This window comes from Cuculus canorus, chromosome 29 (assembly GCF_017976375.1).
Source record: "Cuculus canorus isolate bCucCan1 chromosome 29, bCucCan1.pri, whole genome shotgun sequence".
NCBI classification, from domain to species: domain Eukaryota; kingdom Metazoa; phylum Chordata; class Aves; order Cuculiformes; family Cuculidae; genus Cuculus; species Cuculus canorus.
Window position 1 is genome coordinate 74,367 of NC_071429.1, and position 19,319 is coordinate 93,685.

The 19,319-nt window shown below is 54.3% G+C and overlaps 2 protein-coding genes across 2 annotated transcripts in view; both read right to left on the reverse strand.

The window, feature by feature from the left end:
• The window catches only part of LOC128849510 (forkhead box protein J1-like), a 45,265-nt gene extending 26,347 nt beyond the window's left edge, over positions 1–18,918 (reverse strand). Inside the window, exon 1 of the mRNA XM_054051719.1 lies at positions 18,828–18,918. The gene's annotated coding sequence lies outside the window, so the exon portion shown is untranslated. The remainder of the gene's footprint in view (positions 1–18,827) is intronic.
• LOC128849444 (maestro heat-like repeat family member 5) lies at positions 825–9,711 on the reverse strand. Its single transcript, XM_054051323.1, has 16 exons — positions 9,601–9,711; positions 9,364–9,501; positions 8,049–8,198; positions 7,716–7,870; positions 6,898–7,042; positions 6,662–6,799; positions 5,005–5,154; positions 4,669–4,823; positions 3,584–3,728; positions 3,348–3,485; positions 2,507–2,680; positions 1,892–2,047; positions 1,660–1,761; positions 1,346–1,448; positions 1,187–1,246; positions 825–961 (listed from the first exon to the last, which is right to left on the reverse strand). Exons 1-16 carry the CDS (start codon positions 9,709–9,711, stop codon positions 825–827), a joined length of 2,157 nt encoding a protein of 718 aa, XP_053907298.1.
• Positions 18,919–19,319: the final 401 nt, after the last annotated feature.

The following is a 19,319-nucleotide window of genomic DNA, read 5'->3' on the forward strand; positions in this document are numbered from 1 at the left end:
AGGAGATTCCCTCCCCTTTTCCCACCCATCCCGCATCCCATGACACAAGCACACGCGGAGGACGGGAAGGGCAGGAGGTGCGAGAGTGCACGTAGGGGACCCCCTCCACACCAAATCCCCACAGGCGCCAGGACAGCCCCACACAGGTGGGTGCATTGCTCTGTGCAACCCCTGGGAGCTTTGCAGCAGCCAAAGAGTACCCCCCATGTTCAGCGTTGGGCCGCTCGCTCCAAGGAGGACATGGAGGGGCTGGAGTGTGTCCGGAAAAGGGAACAGAGATGGGGAAGGGGCTGAAGCCCCAGGGTTCTGGGAGCAGCTTTGGGACCTGGGGCTGTTTAACCTTGAGAAGGGGCGGCTGAGGGGAGACCTCATCGCTCTCTGCAGCTCCCGCAAAGGAGATTGTAGTAGGTGCAGGGCTCTTCTGCCAAGTAAGAATGGACAGGATGAGAGGAAATGGCCTCAAGTTGCACCGGGGAGGATTAGGCTGGATATGGGGAACAATTTCTTTATTGAAAGAATGAAGAAGCACAGGTAGAGGCTGCCCAGGGAGGTGTGGAGTCCCCATCCCGGAGGTGTTCAGACAGCGTGTAGATCATGGGACCGTGGAATCATTAAGGTTGGAAAGACCTCTAAGACCATCTGGTCCGACCCTCAACACAACACCACCGTGCCACAGAGAGGTGGTTCTTCAGGATGTGGTTTAGTCAGCACGGTGGTGGGGCCGATAGTTGTGCTGGATGAGCTTAGAGGTCTTGAATGACTCTGTGATTCTATGATTCCATGACCTCTGTCCCTGCAGGCACCTCCAAGCGCCTCTGCCTGGCTCAGAGGCCCCAGAAACACAGCGCTTCCAGAATGCGCCAGGCTCTTGACTGCTGCCTTGGATGGCTCACGATGACGATGGTCTGTGTAGCCAGGGAACGGACTGCGATGTCGCTGTCTTCTGTCATGGGCTCAAGGACTGTGGTGGAAACAAACAGAGCTGAGATGAAGCCCCGTGTCTACAGAGAGCCCCGAGCATCCCCTCCAGACCCCACCAGCCCCAACCAGGAGAGAGCTGCTGTGCAGGAATGCCCCAACTGCCCCAGACACGTTTCCTGGAGCAGGACCAGGCAAGGTGGCGCCCTGCTCAGTCACTGTCTCGTGTCCCACCACCCCTGGCTAACCCAACCCTGCGCCTCCTCACCGCAGCAGATCCTTGACGTCTTCTCTGGGCTTTGGCTCCTCAGGTGTTGTGCAGCAAGCCCTAGGAACAGAGCTCCATCAGATCCCTTTGCTCCCCAGTGCCGTGGTGGGAACTGGGGCCAGGGTGTCCCAAAAGAGAGACCCAGGGGTGGTGGCTCACCGATGAACCTCATGGCTGCCAAGCGCAAGTCTTTCTGAGCATCCTTCAGGTATGGCACACTCTGATCTAAGTATTCCTCAGCCTTGCTCCTGTGCTCTGCCAGCTGGAGAGAACACAAGGGTATGGGAACAGAATCCTGGAACAGCTTGGGCTGGAAGGGGCCTCCAATCCCATGCAGTTCCACCCCCCTGCCATGGACAGGATCCTCCCACTGGATCAGGGGCCTGTGGGCTCCAGCCTGGAGCAGGGCAGGCGAGACCCACACCCCAGACACATGGGGCAGCCCTTGTCCAACCTTTAGGGGATGTCCTCACCAAGCATTCCGCAATAGCCCATGTCTGCTGCGTCTGGATGAGATGTTTGAGCTGCGCCCATCTGAGGAACTCTGCTGCAGCCAGGAGCGCTTCCTCGGATGCCTGTGGAGCAGTAGAAGCTGGGAGATGGCACCACAACCACGTGTCCCCCTCCTCTTGACTTTGTTCCGGTGGCCTTAGGAAGCTGGGACGTGCCCTGACCCAAATGCCTTGGAGTCTCTTCCCTCCATACCTTGGCCACCCTCTCTGTTTCGTCGTTCAAATGAAAGAAGAGCGGGAGAAGGGCCATTCGCACATAGTTCTTCATCTGTTTCTTGTTTCTGCACACCACGCTCTTCATCTGGTCTCTGAAGAGGATGATGGAGATCTCTCTCACCTTCCAGGACTCCTGGTAGGGAGAAGGACAGCAGGACTTCAGCACCAGTAGCTCTCTACCCAAAGCGAAGCACGGAATGATAGCATGTCCTCAGCTGGAAGAGACCCACAAGGGTCATCGAGCCCAATTCCTCTTCCTGCACAGGACAACCTCAAAATCATAAAATCATAGAATTCTTTGGGCTGGTGGGGAACTCAAAGCCCATCCAGTTCCAACTGCCTGCCACAGGCAGGGACACCTCCCGCTGGATCAGGTTGCTCAAAGCCAACGTGACCTTGAACCTCTCCATGGATGGGGCAGCCGTGACTGCTCTGGGCAATCTGGCCCAGGGCCACCCCACACTCACAGGAAAACATTTCTTCCCCGGATCTCATCTCAGCCTCCCACAGGAGCCTGGGGGACAAGAAGCTCCTGCCTCAGGTGCGTCTGGCATATTTGAGCTGCAGGACCAGGCTCCATCATCATGCTTACATGATTAAAGACAGGCAGGAGCTTTTCTGTCAGCTGCACAGCAAGAGGTCTCACTTCGTTCTTCAGGTAACCCATCACTCTAAAAATGGCCTGCAGGGCCTTCAACACGATGTCGCTATTGCCATCATTGATGACTTCCATCACGTATGGGAGGAGGCCCAGCATTTTTCGTGCCTGTATGAAAAAGGTAACAAAATCATGGAACGGTTTGTGTTTGAAAAGACCTTTACAGGTCATCCAGTTCAAGCCCCTGCAGGAGCAGGGATGCCTTTAAACCAGATCCGGTTTCTCCAAGCCCCATCCAATCTTCTTATCCCACAGCACCCCAAGTCCTTCTCCCCAAGGCTGCTCCCCATTCATTCTCCACCAAGCCTGTGCTTGTGCCTGCGATTCCACATCCACCAAACAGTCCCCCCATCAAACCACCATCTCTCTCTCTCCAGTTCATAGAAAAGGATGTGATGGGGACTATCTCAAAGGCTTTACACAAGTCCAGGTAGATGACATCCATTGCATTTCCTGTAGCCACTGATGTGGTCAACCCGTCACACAAGGTCACAGGGTTGGTCAGGCAGGACTTAATATTGGGGAAGTCATGTTGGGTATTTCCAATCACCTCCATGTGCTTTAGCAAAGCTTCTAGGAGGACCTGTTCCACGACCTTCCCAGGCACAGAGATCAGGAGGAAATGTCCATGCCTGGAAACCCCTCAGGCAGCTCCCAGCCCCCATTGAGGCAAGGAGAGTGTTTGGAGCTCTCACTCCACCTCTTGAATCCCACTGTCCCCATTGTCCCAGCCTCTGCTTGCCAATGTGGCTCCCCTTGCCGATGTCATGCTCACCATCTTGGCTCTATCCAACAGTGTCAGAAGGGCCCTGAGCACCAGCGAGAGCATCACTGGGTTCGAGTGCTTCAGAATCCTCCAGATATTGTACTTTGCCACAATATCCTCATTGTCACAATCCTCGAAGGCCAGCATCTGGAAGAAAGGCAGCAGTGAGTGACGTGGCACTGTGAAGCTCCTGGTTCCACCAGAAACTGAAGATGAGGGCCCTTGGGCTTTTCCTGATAACTCACCGCCAAGAGAAGGATGCAGGAGTCCTCAGGGAGGGCATCACAGTCCTTCTCCTGTTTGTCCTGCAGGAGCAGGGACAGCCTCTTCAAAAGCTCCTCCAGTGTCTCGGGCATGGAGAACATGAGCTCCCAGAGTGGCAGGGCAGACCTGCAAGGCAGAGCGGTCCATCAGCTGGGCGGCCTCAGCCACCGCAGCCCAGCCTGGGTCAGCCCTGCAGGACATGGACCTTGCCCTCGGCTGGGCTGGGCTGGGCAGCAGGAGAGGAGCAAGGAGGTGTTTGTTATTGGGCTGGGAGGAGCATGGAGAATCATGGAATGTCCTGAGTGTGAAGGGGATGCACAAGGACCAAGTCCAACTCCTGTCCCTGCATAGGATAATCGCACGATTCACACCGAGTGGCTGAGGGTGTTGGCCAAAGGCTTCTTGACTGTTATCAGGTTTGGTGTCATGACTGCTTCCCTGGGAATTTGTTCCAGTGCTGTGCTCCCTTGCTCTCTGGGGGAAGAAATTTTCCCAACATGGGGCTTGAAAGCATGCTGGGAAGGAGCGCCTTGCTCCCCGGGTGGCCCTGCAGCTTTAGATTGACACAATCATGGAATGGTTTGGGCTTCAGGGGGTTTCAGCCCATCCAGTTCCATCCCCTTCCATGGGCAGGGACACCTCCCACTGGATCAGGGTGCTCCAAGGCCCATCTATCCTGGCCTCCAAGGATGGGGCAGCCACCACTGCTCTGGGCAACCTGGGCCAAGGCCTCCTCACCCTCACAGGAAAACATTTCTTCCTAAGGTCTCACCTCAGTCTCCCCTCTATAAGATCAAAGCCTTTCCTCTCATCATCTCCCTGATCAAGAGGCCCTCCCAGGTTTCTTGGAGCCCATTTCAGGACTGGAAGATGCTCTAAGTTCTCCCTGGAGCCTTCTTTCCTCCAGGATGAACAACCCCAGCTCTCTCTGCCTGTCCATTTTTGGGAGGTGCTCCAGCCTTTGCATCATCCTTTAGCCTCTGGAGATTCTTGGCTCTGTCATCCAGAGAGTCTCCAGGTCCCTGTCTCCACAGGAATCAACCCTCAAGGCTGTTGGAGCTGGTACCTGTCAGTTGGTGGAAACCTCCTCCACAAAGTCGTGGCGACTTCTGTGGGGTAGTGCTTGATCATGCAGAAAAGCAGCGACCCCACAATCTCCCGGTCTGACCTTGAGTTGAGGTGTTCCAGGCTTTCATAGATGTACGTCATGATGTTTGGTATCTGGAAGACGGACCCAAGTGAGGATGTTGCTGCCCCTGGAGCCTCAGCTGCCCTTTCCCTCCCTCCCTGCCCTAGTGAGGTGGCTTCAAGTACCTGAGAGCCCTGGATTTGGGAGGGATAGAGGGAGGAGCAGGGATTGGCAGGGCTCAAGGGCAGGGCAACCTTGCCGTGGGCCACCTACCTCCGCCCGCCAGAAGGCAGGTTTGCGCAGGAACACATTCCACATGAGTCTTATCACCTCCTTCTGAAAGACACGGGAGTTTCCCATTGCCTCAATGGCCACCAGGATGTCTTCTGTGTTCTCAGGCAGTCGGAGATACCGTGCAAGTACCTATGGAGGAAGGAAGGGAAGGTAGAGATGTCCTAGCGGGAGCCGTGGTTGTGCTGCGTGGCTGGACAGCACAAGCAGCCCTGGCAAGAGGTACCCGGCAGTGCCCGCAGCGGAGCCGGCAGCAGGGGCTGCAGTTGCTTCCCAGGGGAGGAGGAGAAGGGATTCCCAGGGTGAGGGAAGAAGTTTGGGCTCACGGGCACCGTGTGCTGGCCCTCCAGTGAGCCAGGGCTGTCTGGTGGCCTGGGGGCTGGAGCAGCTGTGGGGACCCTGGAGTGCAGCCCTCACATCGTCCCTGCTTGGGGACAGCAGGAACCCTCTAAGAAGGGATAGCGAGGCCCTGCCAGCCCTATGATCCATAGAATCCTGGAATGGTTTAGGTTGGAAGGGACATCAAATCCATCCAGTTCCAGTCCGCTGGCATGGGCTGGGACCCTTTCCACTGGATCAGAGTGCTCCAAGACCCATCCAGCCTGGCCTTGAGCACCCCCAGGAATGGGGCAGCCATGATTTGTCTGGTCAGCCTGTGCCAAGGCCTCCCCACCCTCACAGGAAAATAGTGCAGGGCTCCAGGTTGGGTCTCCCCAGAGTGGAGCAGAGGGGCAGAATCTCCTCCCTGGCCTTGCTTGTCCACAGCACAGGACACGGTTCTACTATCTGGGCTGCAAGCGCACATTGCTGGTTCATGTGGAACTTCTCATTTCCCAGCACCCCAGGTTCTTCTCCTCAGGGCTGCTCTTAATCCATTCATCTCCCAGCCTGGAATTGTCCCGTCCCAGGCATAGGACCTTGCACTTGGCCTTGTTGAACCTTATGACGTTCACACAGCCCCACTCTCTAGTCTGTCCAGGTCCCACTGGATAACATCCCGTCCCTCAGGGGTGTCACCTGTACCACACTGCTTGGTGTCATCAGCAAACTCTCTGAGTGTGCCCCCAATTGCACAGTCGTTAATGAAGATATTAAACAGTGTTGAATCCAGTATGTACCACTGAGGGACACCAAACATCATTCATCTCCATTTGGACATTGAGTCATTGAACAGGACCTTGTGGATGCAGCCATCAACCAATTCCTCATCCATCAAACAGTCCACCCATCAAAGCACCATCTCTCTCTCTCCAGTTCAGAGAGAAGGAGGGACTGTCTCAAAGGCTCTACACAAGCCCAGGCAGATGATGTTCATTGCATTTACTGTGTCCACTGATGTGGCCACTCCATCGTACAAGGCCACTGGGTTGGTAAGGCAGGACTTGACATTGGAGAAGCCTTGTTGGCTCCAATCACCTGCTGGTGTTTAGCAGAGCTTTAGGTGGAGCAGTTCCACGATCTTCCCAGGCACAGTGGTTGGGCTGAAAGGTCCATGCCTGGAAAGCCTCCAGGCAGTCGCCACATCCCACCGGGGCAAGGAGAGTGTTTAGAGCTCTCACTCCACCTCTTGAATCCCACTGCCTGCACTGCCCCAGCCCCTGCTTGCCAATGTGTCCCCCCGTGCATATGCCCTGCTCACCATCTCGGCTCTCTCCGACAGCTTCAGAAGGGCCCTGAGCAACAGCGAGAGCATCACTGAGTTCGAGTGCTTCAGGCTCCACCAGATGCTGTACGTTGCTGCAATAGCCTCATTTTCCCAGTCCTTGAAGGCCAGCACCTAGAAGAAAGGCAGCAGTGGGTGACCTGGCACCGTGAAGCTCCTGGTTCCACCAGAAGCTGAGGACAAGGGCACTTGGGCTTTTCCTGATAACTCACTGCCAAGAGAAGGATGTAGGAGTCCTCTGGGAGGGCATCACAGTCCTTCTCCTGTCTGTCCTGCAGGAGCAGGGACACACCCTTCAAAAGCTCCTCCAGTGTCTCGGGCATGGAGAATATGAGCTCCCAGAGTGGCAGGGTAGACCTGCAAGGCAGAGTAGGTCCATCAGCTGGGTGGCATCAGCAACCACAGCCTCTTGTCCTATTACTTCCCCTCTAAATCCTTCATCAACTTTAAGGGTGTCAGCTCTGGGCTGGCTTTGCCAGCTTTGTCTTCTGCAGGGCTTTTGTGGGGCTGGAAATTGTGGTGGGAAGGAGCGCCCTGCTCCCTGGGGCGGCCTGCTGTTTCAGAGTGACAGAATCATGGAATGGTTTGGGCTTCAAGGGGTTTCAGCCAATCCAGTTCCATCCCCTTCCTGGCTTCCAAGGATGGGGCAGCCACCACTGCTCTGGGCAACCTGGGCCAAGGCCTCCTCACCCTCACAGGAAAACATTTCTTCCTAAGGCCTCACGTTGGTCTCCCCTCTTTAAGATCAAAACCTTTCCCCTCTTCATCTCCCTGCACTCGCTGATCAAGAGGCCCTCCCAGCTTTCCTGGAGTCCCTTTCAGGTTGGAAGGCGCTCTAAGTTCTCTCCGGAGCCTTCCCTGCTCTGGGCTGAACAACCCCAGCTCTCTCCGCCTGTCTGTGTACAGGAGGTGCTCCAGCCTTCGGATCATCCTCGTGGCCTCCTCTGGACATTCCTGGCTCTGTCATCCAGAGAGTCTCTGGGTCCCTCTCCCCACAGGGATCAACCCTCAAGGCTGTTGGAGCTGGTACCTGTCAGTCAGTGGAAACATCTTCACTAACATCATGGCCACTTCCTTGGGGTAGTGTTTGGTCATCAGGAAGAGAAGCGAGTTCACAATCTCTGGCGCTGGCGCTGTGTTGAGGTGTCCCATATTTACATAGATGCAGGTGATGACCTCGTGCACCTGCGGGGGACACAAGTGAGGATGGTTCTGCCCTTGGAGCCTCAGCTGCCCTTTCCCTCCCTCCCTGCCCTATTCAGGTGGCTTCAAGTAACCGAGAGCCCTGCATTTGGGATGTATGGAGGGAGGAACGGGGTCTGGCTTGGTTCAAGGGCAGGGCAACCTTCCATGGGCCACCTACCTCCACCAGCCAGAAGGCAGGGGCTTTTGTGATGACATTCTGCATGAGTCTTGCTCCCTCCCTCTGAAAGGGGCATAAATCTGTCATCGCCTCGATGGCCATGAGGACGACATGTGTCTTCTTTTCTGGTGGGAGATACTGTGCAAGTACCTATTGGGGAAGAGACAGAGGGTAGAGATGTCCCAGCGTGAGCCGTGTTGTGCTGCGTGGCTGGACAGCACAAGCAGCCCTGGCGAGAGGCACCCGGCAGCGCCCGCAGCGGAGCCGGCAGCAGGGGCTGCAGTCATTGACCCGGGGGAGAAGGAGGGTCCCCGGAGGAGGGAAGAAGGTTGGGCTCACGGGCACCGTGTGCTGGCCCTTGATCGAGCCAAGGCTGTCTGGTGGGCTGCGGCCTGGAGCTGCTGCAGGGACCCTGGAGTGCAGCCCTCACATCGTCCCTGCTCGGGGACAGCAGGATCCCTCTAAGCAGCCACAGTGAGGCCATGCCAGCCCAATGATCCATAGAATCCTGGAATGGTTTGCGTTAGAAGGGACCTCAAACCCATCCAGTGCCACACTGTTGCCATAGGCAGGGACACCTCCCACTGGATCATGGTGCTCCAGGACTCATCCAGCCTGGCCTTGAGCACCTCCTGGAATGGGGCAGCCATGATTTCTTTGGGTCACCTGCGCCAAGGTCTCTCCAAGCTCACAGGAAAACTGAGCACAGGGCTCCAGCTGGGCTCTCAGCAGAGTGGAGCAGAGGGGTAGAATCCCCTCCCTGGCCCAGCTTGTCCCACTGCTTTGGATGCAGCCCAGGGCACCAAGCACCAAAGCACCCCAAGTCCTTCTCCTAAAGGCTGCTCACAATCCATTCTCCACCAAGAATGTATTGTGCCTGCGATTCCTCATCCACCAAACAGCGCACCCATCAACGCCACATCTGTCTCTCTCCAATTCAGAGGGAAGGATGTAGTGGATGGACTGTCTCAAAGGCTTTACACAAGTCCAAGTAAATGAATTCCATTGCATTTCCTGTATGCACTGTTATGGTCAGTCCATCACACAAGGCCACTGGGTTGGTCAGGCAGGACTTGACATTGGAGAAGCCGTGTTGGGTGTCTCCAATCACTTCCATGTGCTTTAGCAAAGCTTCTAGGAGGACCTGTTCCATGACCTTCCCAGGCACAGAGATGAGGCTGACAGGTTCACGCCTGGAAGCTCCCCAGGCCTCACCAGGACAAGGAGAGCGTTTGGAGCTCTCACTCCACCCCTTGAATGCCACTGTCGTGGGCCATGGCTGCAATGTGGCTCCCCTTGCTGACGCCCTGCTCACCATCTCAGCTCTCTTCGACAGCCTCAGGAGGGCTCTGAATACCAGCGAGAGTGTCACCAGGCTTGAGTGCCTCAGAATCCTCCAGATGTTGTATTTTGTCCCAAAATTCTCATTCTTCCAATCCTTGCAGGCCAGCATCTGGAAGAAAGGCAGCAGTGAGTGACCCGGCACTGTGAAGCTCCTGGTTCCACCAGAAGCTGAGAACAAAGGCACCTGGGGCTTTTCCTGATAACTCACCGCCAAGAGAAGGATGCAGGAGTCCTCAGGGAGGCCATCACAGTCCTCCTCCTGTCCGTCCTGAAGGAGCAGGAACATCTTCTTCAAAATAATCTCCAGTGTATCGGGCATGGAGAACATGAGCTCCCAGAGTGGCAGGACAGACCTGCAAGGCAGAGCAGGTCCATCAGCAGGGTGGCCTTGGCCACTGCAACCCTACCTGGGCTGGGTCAGCCTTGCAGGATTTGGACGTTGCCCTTAGCTGGGCTGCGCTGGGCAGCAGGAGAGGAGCAAGGAGGTGTTCGTTGTTGGGCTGGGAGAAGCATGGAGAATCACGGAGTCTCCCATCCTCGTGGCCTCCTCTGGACATTCTTGGCTCTGGCTCCTAGAGAGTCTCTGGGTCCCTCTCCCTGCAGGAACCAACCCTCAAGGCTCCTGGAGCTGGTACCTGTGCTTTGGTGGAAATATCCTCCACAACATTGTGGCGACTTCGTTGGGGTAGTGCTTGGTCATCAGGAATAGCAGTGACTCCACAAACTCCTGGGCTGACTCTGTGTTGAGGTGATCCATATTTTCATGGATGCAGGTCATGATCTTTGGTACCTGAAGGGGACCCAAGTGAAGATGGTTCTGCCCCTGGAGCCTCAGCTGCCCTTTCCATCCCTCTACTATATTCAGGTAGCCGAGATCCCTGGATCTGGGAGGGATGGAGCGAGGAACAGGGTCTGGCAGGACTCAGGGGTAGGACAACCTTGCGATGGGGCACCTACCTCCGCCAGCCAGAGGGCAGGGTCGTGCATGATCGCATCCTGCATGAGTGTTGTTGCCTCTGTCTGAGAGGGGCTTGAGTGTGTCATTGCCTCAATGGCCAGTGAGGATGACATCTGTCTTTGCTGTTTGGAGATGCCGTGCAAGTACCTACGGAGGAAGGGAGGGTAGAGGTGTCTCAGCGGGAGCCGTGGTCGTGCTGCGTGGCTGGACAGCACAAGCAGCCCTGGTGAGAGGCGCCAGGCAGTGCCCGCAGCGGAGCCGGCATCAGGGGCTGCAGTTGCTGCCTGGGGGAAGAGGAGAAGAGGGGCGCATGGGGAGGGAAGAAGGTTGGGCTCATGGGCACCGTGTGCTGGCCCTCGAGCGAGTGAGCAACATTTCTTCCTAAGATTGCCCCTGAATCTCACCCCTTTCAGCTCAAAACCACTGCCTCTCATCCTGTCCCTGCCCCTCCCCAGGTTTCCTGGAGCCTCTTTCAGGACTGGAAGCTGCTCTAAGGTCTCCCTGGAACCTTCTCTTGTGCAGGGTGAACAACCTCAACCCTCTCAGCCTGTCCTTGTACGGGAGGTGCTCCAGCCCTTGGATCCTCCTCGTGGCCTCCTCTCTACCCGTTCCAACATCTCCAAGTCCTTCCTGTGCTGAGGACTCCAGAACTGGATGCAGGGCTCCAGGGGGAGCGGGGCAGAGGGACAGAATCCCCTCCCTGATGCTGGTGTTGAGTCCTGCCCAGCCCACCATGGCCCCTCACCCCCTGATCTTTAGCGGCTGTTCTATATGCACGTCATGGGGCAGCGGTGCAAAAGCTGCTCACCTGCGCAGAAACCTCCTCCTCCAGGGCCAACCTGGGGCAGCTGGAAGGTCCTTCTGCCATCCTTTGGGACAGGGTATGGACCGAGAAAGGGAGAAACTTTGGCACCACGGGGTGAGGCGTGAGCTCTGCTCAGGAGCTGTGAGCTCTGCTGCCTGTCCCGGCACTGTCCTGTCGGACACTGAGGGCTGAGGGCTGCAGCCACCGTTACCACACGCGGTGGTCCCAAAGTGAGGTCAGAGAGGGTCTCCCTGTGACTTGGCAACATGGCGGGGAGGGGCAGGGTGGCCCTGGAAGGGCGTGAGAGGCATGAAGTGGAGCATGAGGAAAAAGGGTGGAAGAGAGAAGGGCCCAGCACAGCAGCCCTGAACCTGCCCAACACAGCCGGACAAGAAACCACCAAATCGTGGCATGTCCTGAGTTGGAAAGGCCCCACAAGCGTCATTGAGTCCAACTCCTGTCCCTGTGCAGGACAACCCCCAACATTCACCCCTTGTGTCTGAGGGCCTTGTCCAAAGGCTTCTCGACTACCGTCAGGTCTCACTCCTGACACCACACCTCAAATCGTGGGTTCAGGTGTGGGCCTCTCACGCCAAGAAGGACATTGAGGGTCTGGAGCGTGCCTGGAGAAGGGGATTGGAGCCGGGGAAGGGTCTGGAGCCCAGGGCTTCTGGGAGCAGTGAGAGACCTGGGGCTGTTGAATCTGGAGAAGAGGAGGCTGAGGGGAGACCTCATCAGTGTCTACAACCACCCGACAGGAGGTCGTGGTGAGGTGGATGCTGGTCTCTCCTCCCCAGTGACAGGACGAGAGGAAATGGCCTCCAGTTGCACCAGGGCACGTTTAGGCTGGACATCAGGGAAAATGTCTTCACTGAAAGTGTTCTTGGGCTGTTGGGGAGGTGGTGGAGTCACCACGCCTGGGGGATTGAAAAGGCGGGTAGATGAGGTACTCAGAGCTGGTTCAGTAGAGGACAGGAATGGTTGGACTCAATGATCTCAGAGGTCTTTTCCAAGCAAATGATTCTAGGAGGCCGGGCTTTGGGATCCAGATCCTTACTCCTGAGCTGGCTTGGGTGCTGAGGTGGGAAACCCAGGCCACGGATCCTGACCTGGGGGCTTGGGAACAGGAGCTGGGACACAAATCCCAATGTGGGAGTAGGGCCCGTAGATGGGGGCCTTGACCCATAGATGTGGGTCCCAACCCCATAGATTGGGGTCCAGCCCCATAGATGTGACCCCCAGCCCCATAGATGTGTGTCCCAGGCCCTTATAGGTGGCACCCAGTCCCCCCTATATGGGTCCCAGCCCCACAGATGTGCGTCCCAGTCCCCTATATGTGACCCTCAGTCCCCCCTGTATGGGTCCCAGCCCCACAGATGCGCGTCCCAGTCCCCTATATGTGACCCTTAGTCCCCCGTGTATGGGTCTCAGCCCCATAGATGTGTGTCCCAGTCCCCTATATGTGACCCCCAGTCCCCCCTATATAAGGGTCCCAGCCCCAAGGATATGGGTCCCAGTCCCTTATTGGTGACCCCCTGCCCCATAGGTGTGGGTCCCAGCCTTACAAGCGTGGGTCCCCACTCCCTGTATGCGGCTTGGGAGGCAGTGAGGGGGCACTGGGGGGTGTCATTGGTGACCTGCTGGTCACACCGTTTCTGATACAAGCCAAGATGCCGTTGGCCTTCTTGGCCACCTGGGCACACTGCTGGCTCATGTTCAGTCGGCTGTCAACCAACACCCCCAGGTCCTTCTCCATGCAGCTCTCCAGCCACTCTTCCCCCAGTCTGTAGCACTGCATAGGGTTGTTGTGCCCCAAGTGCAGGACCCGGCATTTGGCCTTGTTGAACCTCATGCCATTGGCCTCAGCCCAGCAGTCCAGCCTGTTCAGATCCCTTTGGAGCCTCCCTACCCTCCAGCAGATCGACACTTCCTCCCAGCTTAGTGTCATCCGCAAACTTGCTGAGGGTGCACTCAATGCCTTCATCCAGGTCATTGATAAAGACATTGAACAGAGCTGGACCCAGTACCGAGCCCTGAGGAACCCCACTTGTGACTGGCCTCCAGCTGGAGTTAACTCCATTGACCACCACTCTCTGGGCCATCCAACCAGTTTTCAACCCAGGAGAGTGTACGCCTGTCCAGGCCAGAGGCTGACAGTTTCTGAAGCAGAATGCTGTGAGAAACTGTGTCAAAGGCTTTACTGAAGTCCAAGAAGACTACATCCACAGCCTTTCCCCCATCCAGTAGTCGAGTGATTTTGTCATAGAAGGTGATCAGGTTAGTTTGGCAAGATCTGCCTTTTGTAAACCCATGTTGACTGGGCCTGATCACCCGGTTCTCTTGCATGTGCTTCATGATAGCACTCAAGATCACCTGTTCCATGACTTTCCCTGGCACTGAGGTCAGACTGACAGGCCTGTAGTTCCCCGGATCCTCTCTGCAACCCTTCTTGTATATGGGCACAACATCAGCCAGCCTCCAGTCTAGTGGAACTTCCCCAGTCAGCCAGGACCTCTGGAAGATGATGGATAGGGGTTTGGAAAGGACATCCGCCAGCTCCTTCAATACTCTTGGGTGGATCCCGTCCGGCCCCATAGACTTGTGGGCGTCTAGCTGGGCAAGCAAGTCTCTAACCGCCTCCTCTTGGATCATGGGAGCCTCAATCTGCCCCTCTAACTCCTGGATTTGTAAACAGAAGGAACAACCTTCTTTGCTATTAAAGACTGAGGCGAAGAAGGCATTAAGTACCTCAGCCTTGTCCTTATCCCCTGTCACTGTTATTCCTTCTGCATCCAATAGAGACTGGATATTCTCCCTCGTCCTCCTTTTCCTGTTAATGTACTTGTAGAAAGACTTTTTGTTGTCTTTCACAGACTTAGCGAGTTTTATTTCTAGTTGGGCCTTGGCCCTCCTGATTTTTTCCCTGCACGATCTCACTTCGTCCCTGTAGTCCACCCAAGATGCCTGTCCTTTCCTCCAAAGCACATAGAGCTTCTTCTTATTATTGACGCATCTTGAGATCTCCCTGCTCCACCAAGCTGGCTTTTCCCCCCGCCGGCTCCTTTTCCGGAACACAGGGATGGCCTGCTCTTGAGCTGCTAGGATTTCATTTTTCAAGAGCGCCCAACCCTCGTGGGCTCCCTTGCCCTGAAGGACTGTTTCCCACGGGACTTTGCTAATCAACCTTCTGAACAGGCCAAAGTCTGCCCTCTGGAAGTTTAATGTGACTGTTTCGCTAACCCCCTTCTTAATCCCACCTAGAACTGAAAACCCTATCATCTCATGATCGCTTAATCCCAGGCGTCCTCCAACCATCAAATCCCCAACAAGACCTTCTCTATTCACAAACAGCAGGTCTAGGAAGGCACCCTCCCTTGTTGGTTCGCTAACCAGTTGTGCAAGGAAGTTGTCTTCGATGCACTCCAGAAACCTCCTAGACTGTTTCCTTTCTGCTGTATTGTACTCCCAGCAGACATCCGGAAAGTTAAAGTCTCCCACAAGGACAAGAGGCAGAGATTTAGAGACTGTCCCCAGCTGTTTATAGAAGAGCTCATCAGCTGCTTCTTCTTGGCTGGGTGGTCTGTAACAGACTCCTATCACAAAGTCCCCCTTCTTGTGGGCTCCTCTGATTTTAACCCATAGGCACTCGATCCCATCCTCACCGTAATCCAGTTCAAGAGTATCAAAGCACTCTTTAACATAGAGGGCTACCCCGCCTCCTTTCCTACCCTTCCTGTCCCGCCTGAAGAGTTTATATCCCAACATAGCTGTAGTCCAGTTATGTGAGTCATCCCACCACGTTTCTGTGATGGCAATGACATCATAGTCACCTTGTCGGAAATCCACTTGTAGATGGCGGAGAGGGTGATGTGGGGCTCCTCGCTGGCTTCCATCGCCTGCAGATGAGGGTGGCGTAGGAGTAGGCCGGCTTGACGTAGGAGTTGCTCCTGAAGTCGATTAGATTTTGGGATTAGAGACTAATCGCAAAATTACCCCAAATCAGAAATGGGCCAAATTGGAAGAGGCAACGGGCCTGGGCAATAATGGCAGATTGATTTTTCAGAACTCCCAAGACAGGGGGGATGTTGATACTTATTGGTATTAACTGGTACCTTTTCAGACTGGCCGGAGGCATTCCCTACTAGAACAAGGAGATAACCAGAACATTAATACAGGAAATCATACTATGCTTTTGGGTTCCAGCAACTGTGTCTCCTGATAGGGGACCACATTTTATCTCAGAAGTAGTACAACAGATCAGGCACTATTTGCGTATGAAATCATGACCTCCTACATGGTGGCATTGGACAAACAGCTCCAAAAGATTGAAAAACATGAGGCTGAGACGTGGAGTAGGGGTTTGGATGAACCTGTGCATAACATACGACCTGGAGCTTATGTATATGTAAAATCTCTTGCAGAGAGGACTCTGGAACCGCAGTGAGAAAGACCATTCCAGATATTCCTTGCCTCCTTCACAGCAATCGAAATCAAGGAGCAGAGTGCATGGATCCATCGCACCCGAGTGAAAAAGGCACATAGATCTCCATGAAGGGTCACGCAAGTCCAACCAGGAAAATTATTTTTCTCATGATTATAATTATAATCCAGGGAGGTAAAGGCACCTCTAGCCAAAAGAATACTGAGTGGCCTTGGTCTCAAATTTTATTTGGTATACTGGAGCCCTGGGAAATATTCTGAATCGAAAGGGTTTAAATCTGTGATTTAAAACTGTGATTATGCATGAAAATCGAGTATCTGTGGGGCAACAATGGAATGTGGATAGAGAACAGGGGATTCAACAACTTCAGGGGACTGTAGGAGGAGAAATCAAAGTGCGATGCTGAATGGTGCATAGGACTATCCATAAAAAGGCATCCCAAATTACTATCTCAACTCCACCTACAGATAAGAATACAAAGACCTGTATTTCCAATGAATTAGACTATTGGCATAATTTTACAGTAGTACAGACCGTTAAGGTGGTTTGTCTCTGGGCCTATGATACCATTGGGCTCTCATTCAAATTTAAAAGTATTATAACTAAGCCTGTTACAACCCAGAATTTATGAGATTGGTCCCTATAATCAGGAATACAGGCCAACAGCAAATGCTGTTCAACCCAGAATGGTCTCTTAAATGTGTTGAACTGCTAATGCAAACTGATATTTCTGGAATTCAACCAGCATGCTCTCATTTCTTAAGAACATCCTTCGAGGGCTGAACAATCTGGCTGTGAAAGCAAGTGCCCTTCAGGGGCAGAACACAAAGGGGCCCAACCAGAGTGTTACAGACAGGATTGGAGGTCCTAAATGGAATTGACTCTCAGAAATGTTACCAAAGTGGGAAAAGGTGGAGGAACAAGACCATGAATTAATAGGAAATGGACTCGGTGTGATCCGAGGAAACGTTTCTTTGGCCCTTAGTTGTATACAGGCACAATTATGGATGCAATCCGTGGCCGCCTTAATTATAAGAGAAGGTGGTGAGGGTACTTTCCCACCGAAAATCCGGAAAGTGGTTTGGGACAGTGCCACTGGCTTAGAGAGGAAGCTTCAATCCTGAATGACTCTGGTAAATGTCACCTCTGAGCCCATCACTAATACAGCCACAGCCTCTGTGTTTACCATACGTAACTCTGCAATATGTGTAATCCACTCCATCATTGCATTAGGATTAAGCCATGATAAAACTGTGCTCTATCCTTCTGAACACAGAACATGGACACAAATAGTGAATGGGAAATGGCAAACTCTAAATTTAAAATCTTGCATTACACGAGAACAACAAGGATTCGTTTGCGAAATAATTCAATCGATGCTCAAGACATCTGCCTCGACACTGAGCAAAGCATCTGTCACTTTGAGATCCATCTAGATGCTAATCCGAGGACTGTACTTGTATATGTGGGCCAGGGTTGTGTGTGTTTGAGAACTGCTTGTACCTCTGTAGGAATAGATGAGATCATTATGGATAGTGAGAATCACTCTAATTTCTAATTTCTGTATTTGCTAGCTTGTTAAGATTGCTGGGTGTGACTTTTCTTATTTAGCACCAGTCCTATCCCATCAGCAGATAAATCCATTTATACAATATTTCACAAATTATCACCTGTACCTATTGGAATGAATCTTACATTGGTAAAATGATTAAAGAAACAGTTAATGAAACATCAGGACTTACTTATAATTCTAGACGAGGTCCAGGAAAGCGGGACAAGACCCTGATAACAGTCCACCACGACTGGAAAGAAAGGGGGTCCTAAAAGGGTAAAAGAAAATTTAAACCATCATTGGAGGGACGTGTTGTTCAGATGGTCCCCTGCTGCGCCTGGCATTCTAAATAAGTTGTGTTATCGCATTACTGCCCTTCTGATGCTAGTTTTGGTTAGCTTTGTTTTCTCTGCTATGTTATTTATTTGGATTTGGAGAATGCTACAACCACTAATAGTTTTGACTTCTATGTCTCGTACCCATGAGAATGCATTAAAAAGGGAATTTTCCAACAAAATATCATACTGTTCCCCTTTGAGAGATAAATTACAGAGCTGGCAAAAGAATTTGCCCATGTTAAAAAAGACAGGGGGGAACTGATGTGGGAAAGCAGACAAGGGGGGCTGGGAGCGTTCGTTAGAGCTTGGCGTTGTTCGCCTTGAAGAGCTTGGGAGTTGATGATGAAGGAGCCAGCGAGCAGCAGTTTACTGATAATTAGGCATTGGAATGCAGAAAGCTGCTGCATTTGGTTCGGGAGTTTGTAAACAGCCAGAGGAGACTGAGTCTGCGCAAAGTTCAAAGAGAAATATATTCATCCCAAGGAAGACTTCCTACTCCATCCCTAAGACCCCGGCCCACGGCCATCAGGAGGCACTACGCAGGCGCAAGATTGGAGCGAACTTTCCAGATCCAATTATAATACGCAGCGGGGAGAGGGTATGGATATGTCGTAGGCGCTTATACCTCTGCATGTCTTTACACTGTAAGCAGCTGCTTGTTAAGCTATAGGGTGTGCGAGCGAGGAGGAGAACCCCCTTGCACCCCCGCGCTGGAAATAAACATCCCTGCTTTATAACTCATTTGGGGTATAGAGTTGGATTGCGCCAAAGAGAGGGATGAGGCTCCCTGCGGGGCAGCCGCTCTCTGGCACGCGAGCTCGGCTGGGACTGGGTGCTCCCCGTGCCGCCGAGTGAGATCCGTCCCTGGGCTGCTGCGCCCCAGAGCTGTGACACCTCCCCTGGGGGCTTTAGCAGCCCCCAACCTTGGGAAAATGCACTCCAACCCACACATTCCAGCGTCACCCAAACCCTCGTGGGCCCAGCAAGGCTTGGACAGAGAAATTAATCCATAAAACAACAACAAAACCCCCACCCTCATGCAACCAATATCCATCCCTGCCATCCCAAACAGCGGGAGTGTTTCTCCCACACGTTGCCAAGCAGGACAAAATCTCAAGATCAGAGACCTGGAGACAATGTCCTAAAGCTCCCCCTGCTTCCAGCTTCCCTCCATTGCCGGCTCTTCCCGCTCCTCCCTGCTCCCGGCACCCCAACACACCCCGGTGGGGGCCGGCGCAGCCCCAGCCCAGGCACACCCTGGCGCAGAGCGAGCTGCGGGTTCACCCTTGGGTTCCTGCCCGGCTGGGAGGCAGTGTCTGGCTTCCCTGCTGGGCTACAGACCTGCACTGCTGCGTCTGTGTCAAGGAGCGAGCGCGCCGAGGCCGTGCGGGGCCGAGGAGCTCTGCACGGGCTGCGCGGGGCCGGTTGGGGCTGGAGGTCGCTGCGTTGGAATGATGCTGCGCCCAACAGTCAGCGGGGGGCGGGGCCAGCAGAACCCCCTGCCCCGCCCCCACCAGATCACCCCCAGAGCTGAGAAACCACGCCCCCACTGCTGAGAGACCACGCCCCCTGATGAGAGGCCACACCCCCCAGAGACAGCAGTTAAGGAACCACACCCCCGAGTGCAATGAGGCCCCGCCCTTTGGTGTAGTAAGCCACGCCCCCTGGGGTGGTGATCCACGCCCCAAGGTGAAGCTAGGCCACGCCCCCAGACAAGAAGCCACATAGCCTGAGTCGGGTTGTAACACCCCTGTCTGGGAGGCCACGCCCCCAGGGTGAGAGAGAAGCCCCAGGGGTCTGGAGGCCCCGCCCCCACTGTTGGGAAGCCACGCC

Bases quoted from the DNA above. Each gene is read 5' to 3' on its own strand.
- LOC128849444 (XM_054051323.1), bottom strand. From the start codon at position 9,711: ATGCCCGATACACTGGAGATTATTTTGAAGAAGATGTTCCTGCTCCTT. The intron at 5,155-6,661 runs GTGAGCAGGGCA...CTTCCTCCATAG, and splicing joins TGTCGGAGAGAGCCGAGATG to GTACTTGCACGGTATCTCCG. The intron at 3,486-3,583 runs GTGAGTTATCAG...CCTTTCTTCCAG, and splicing joins CCTGCATCCTTCTCTTGGCG to ATGCTGGCCTTCGAGGATTG.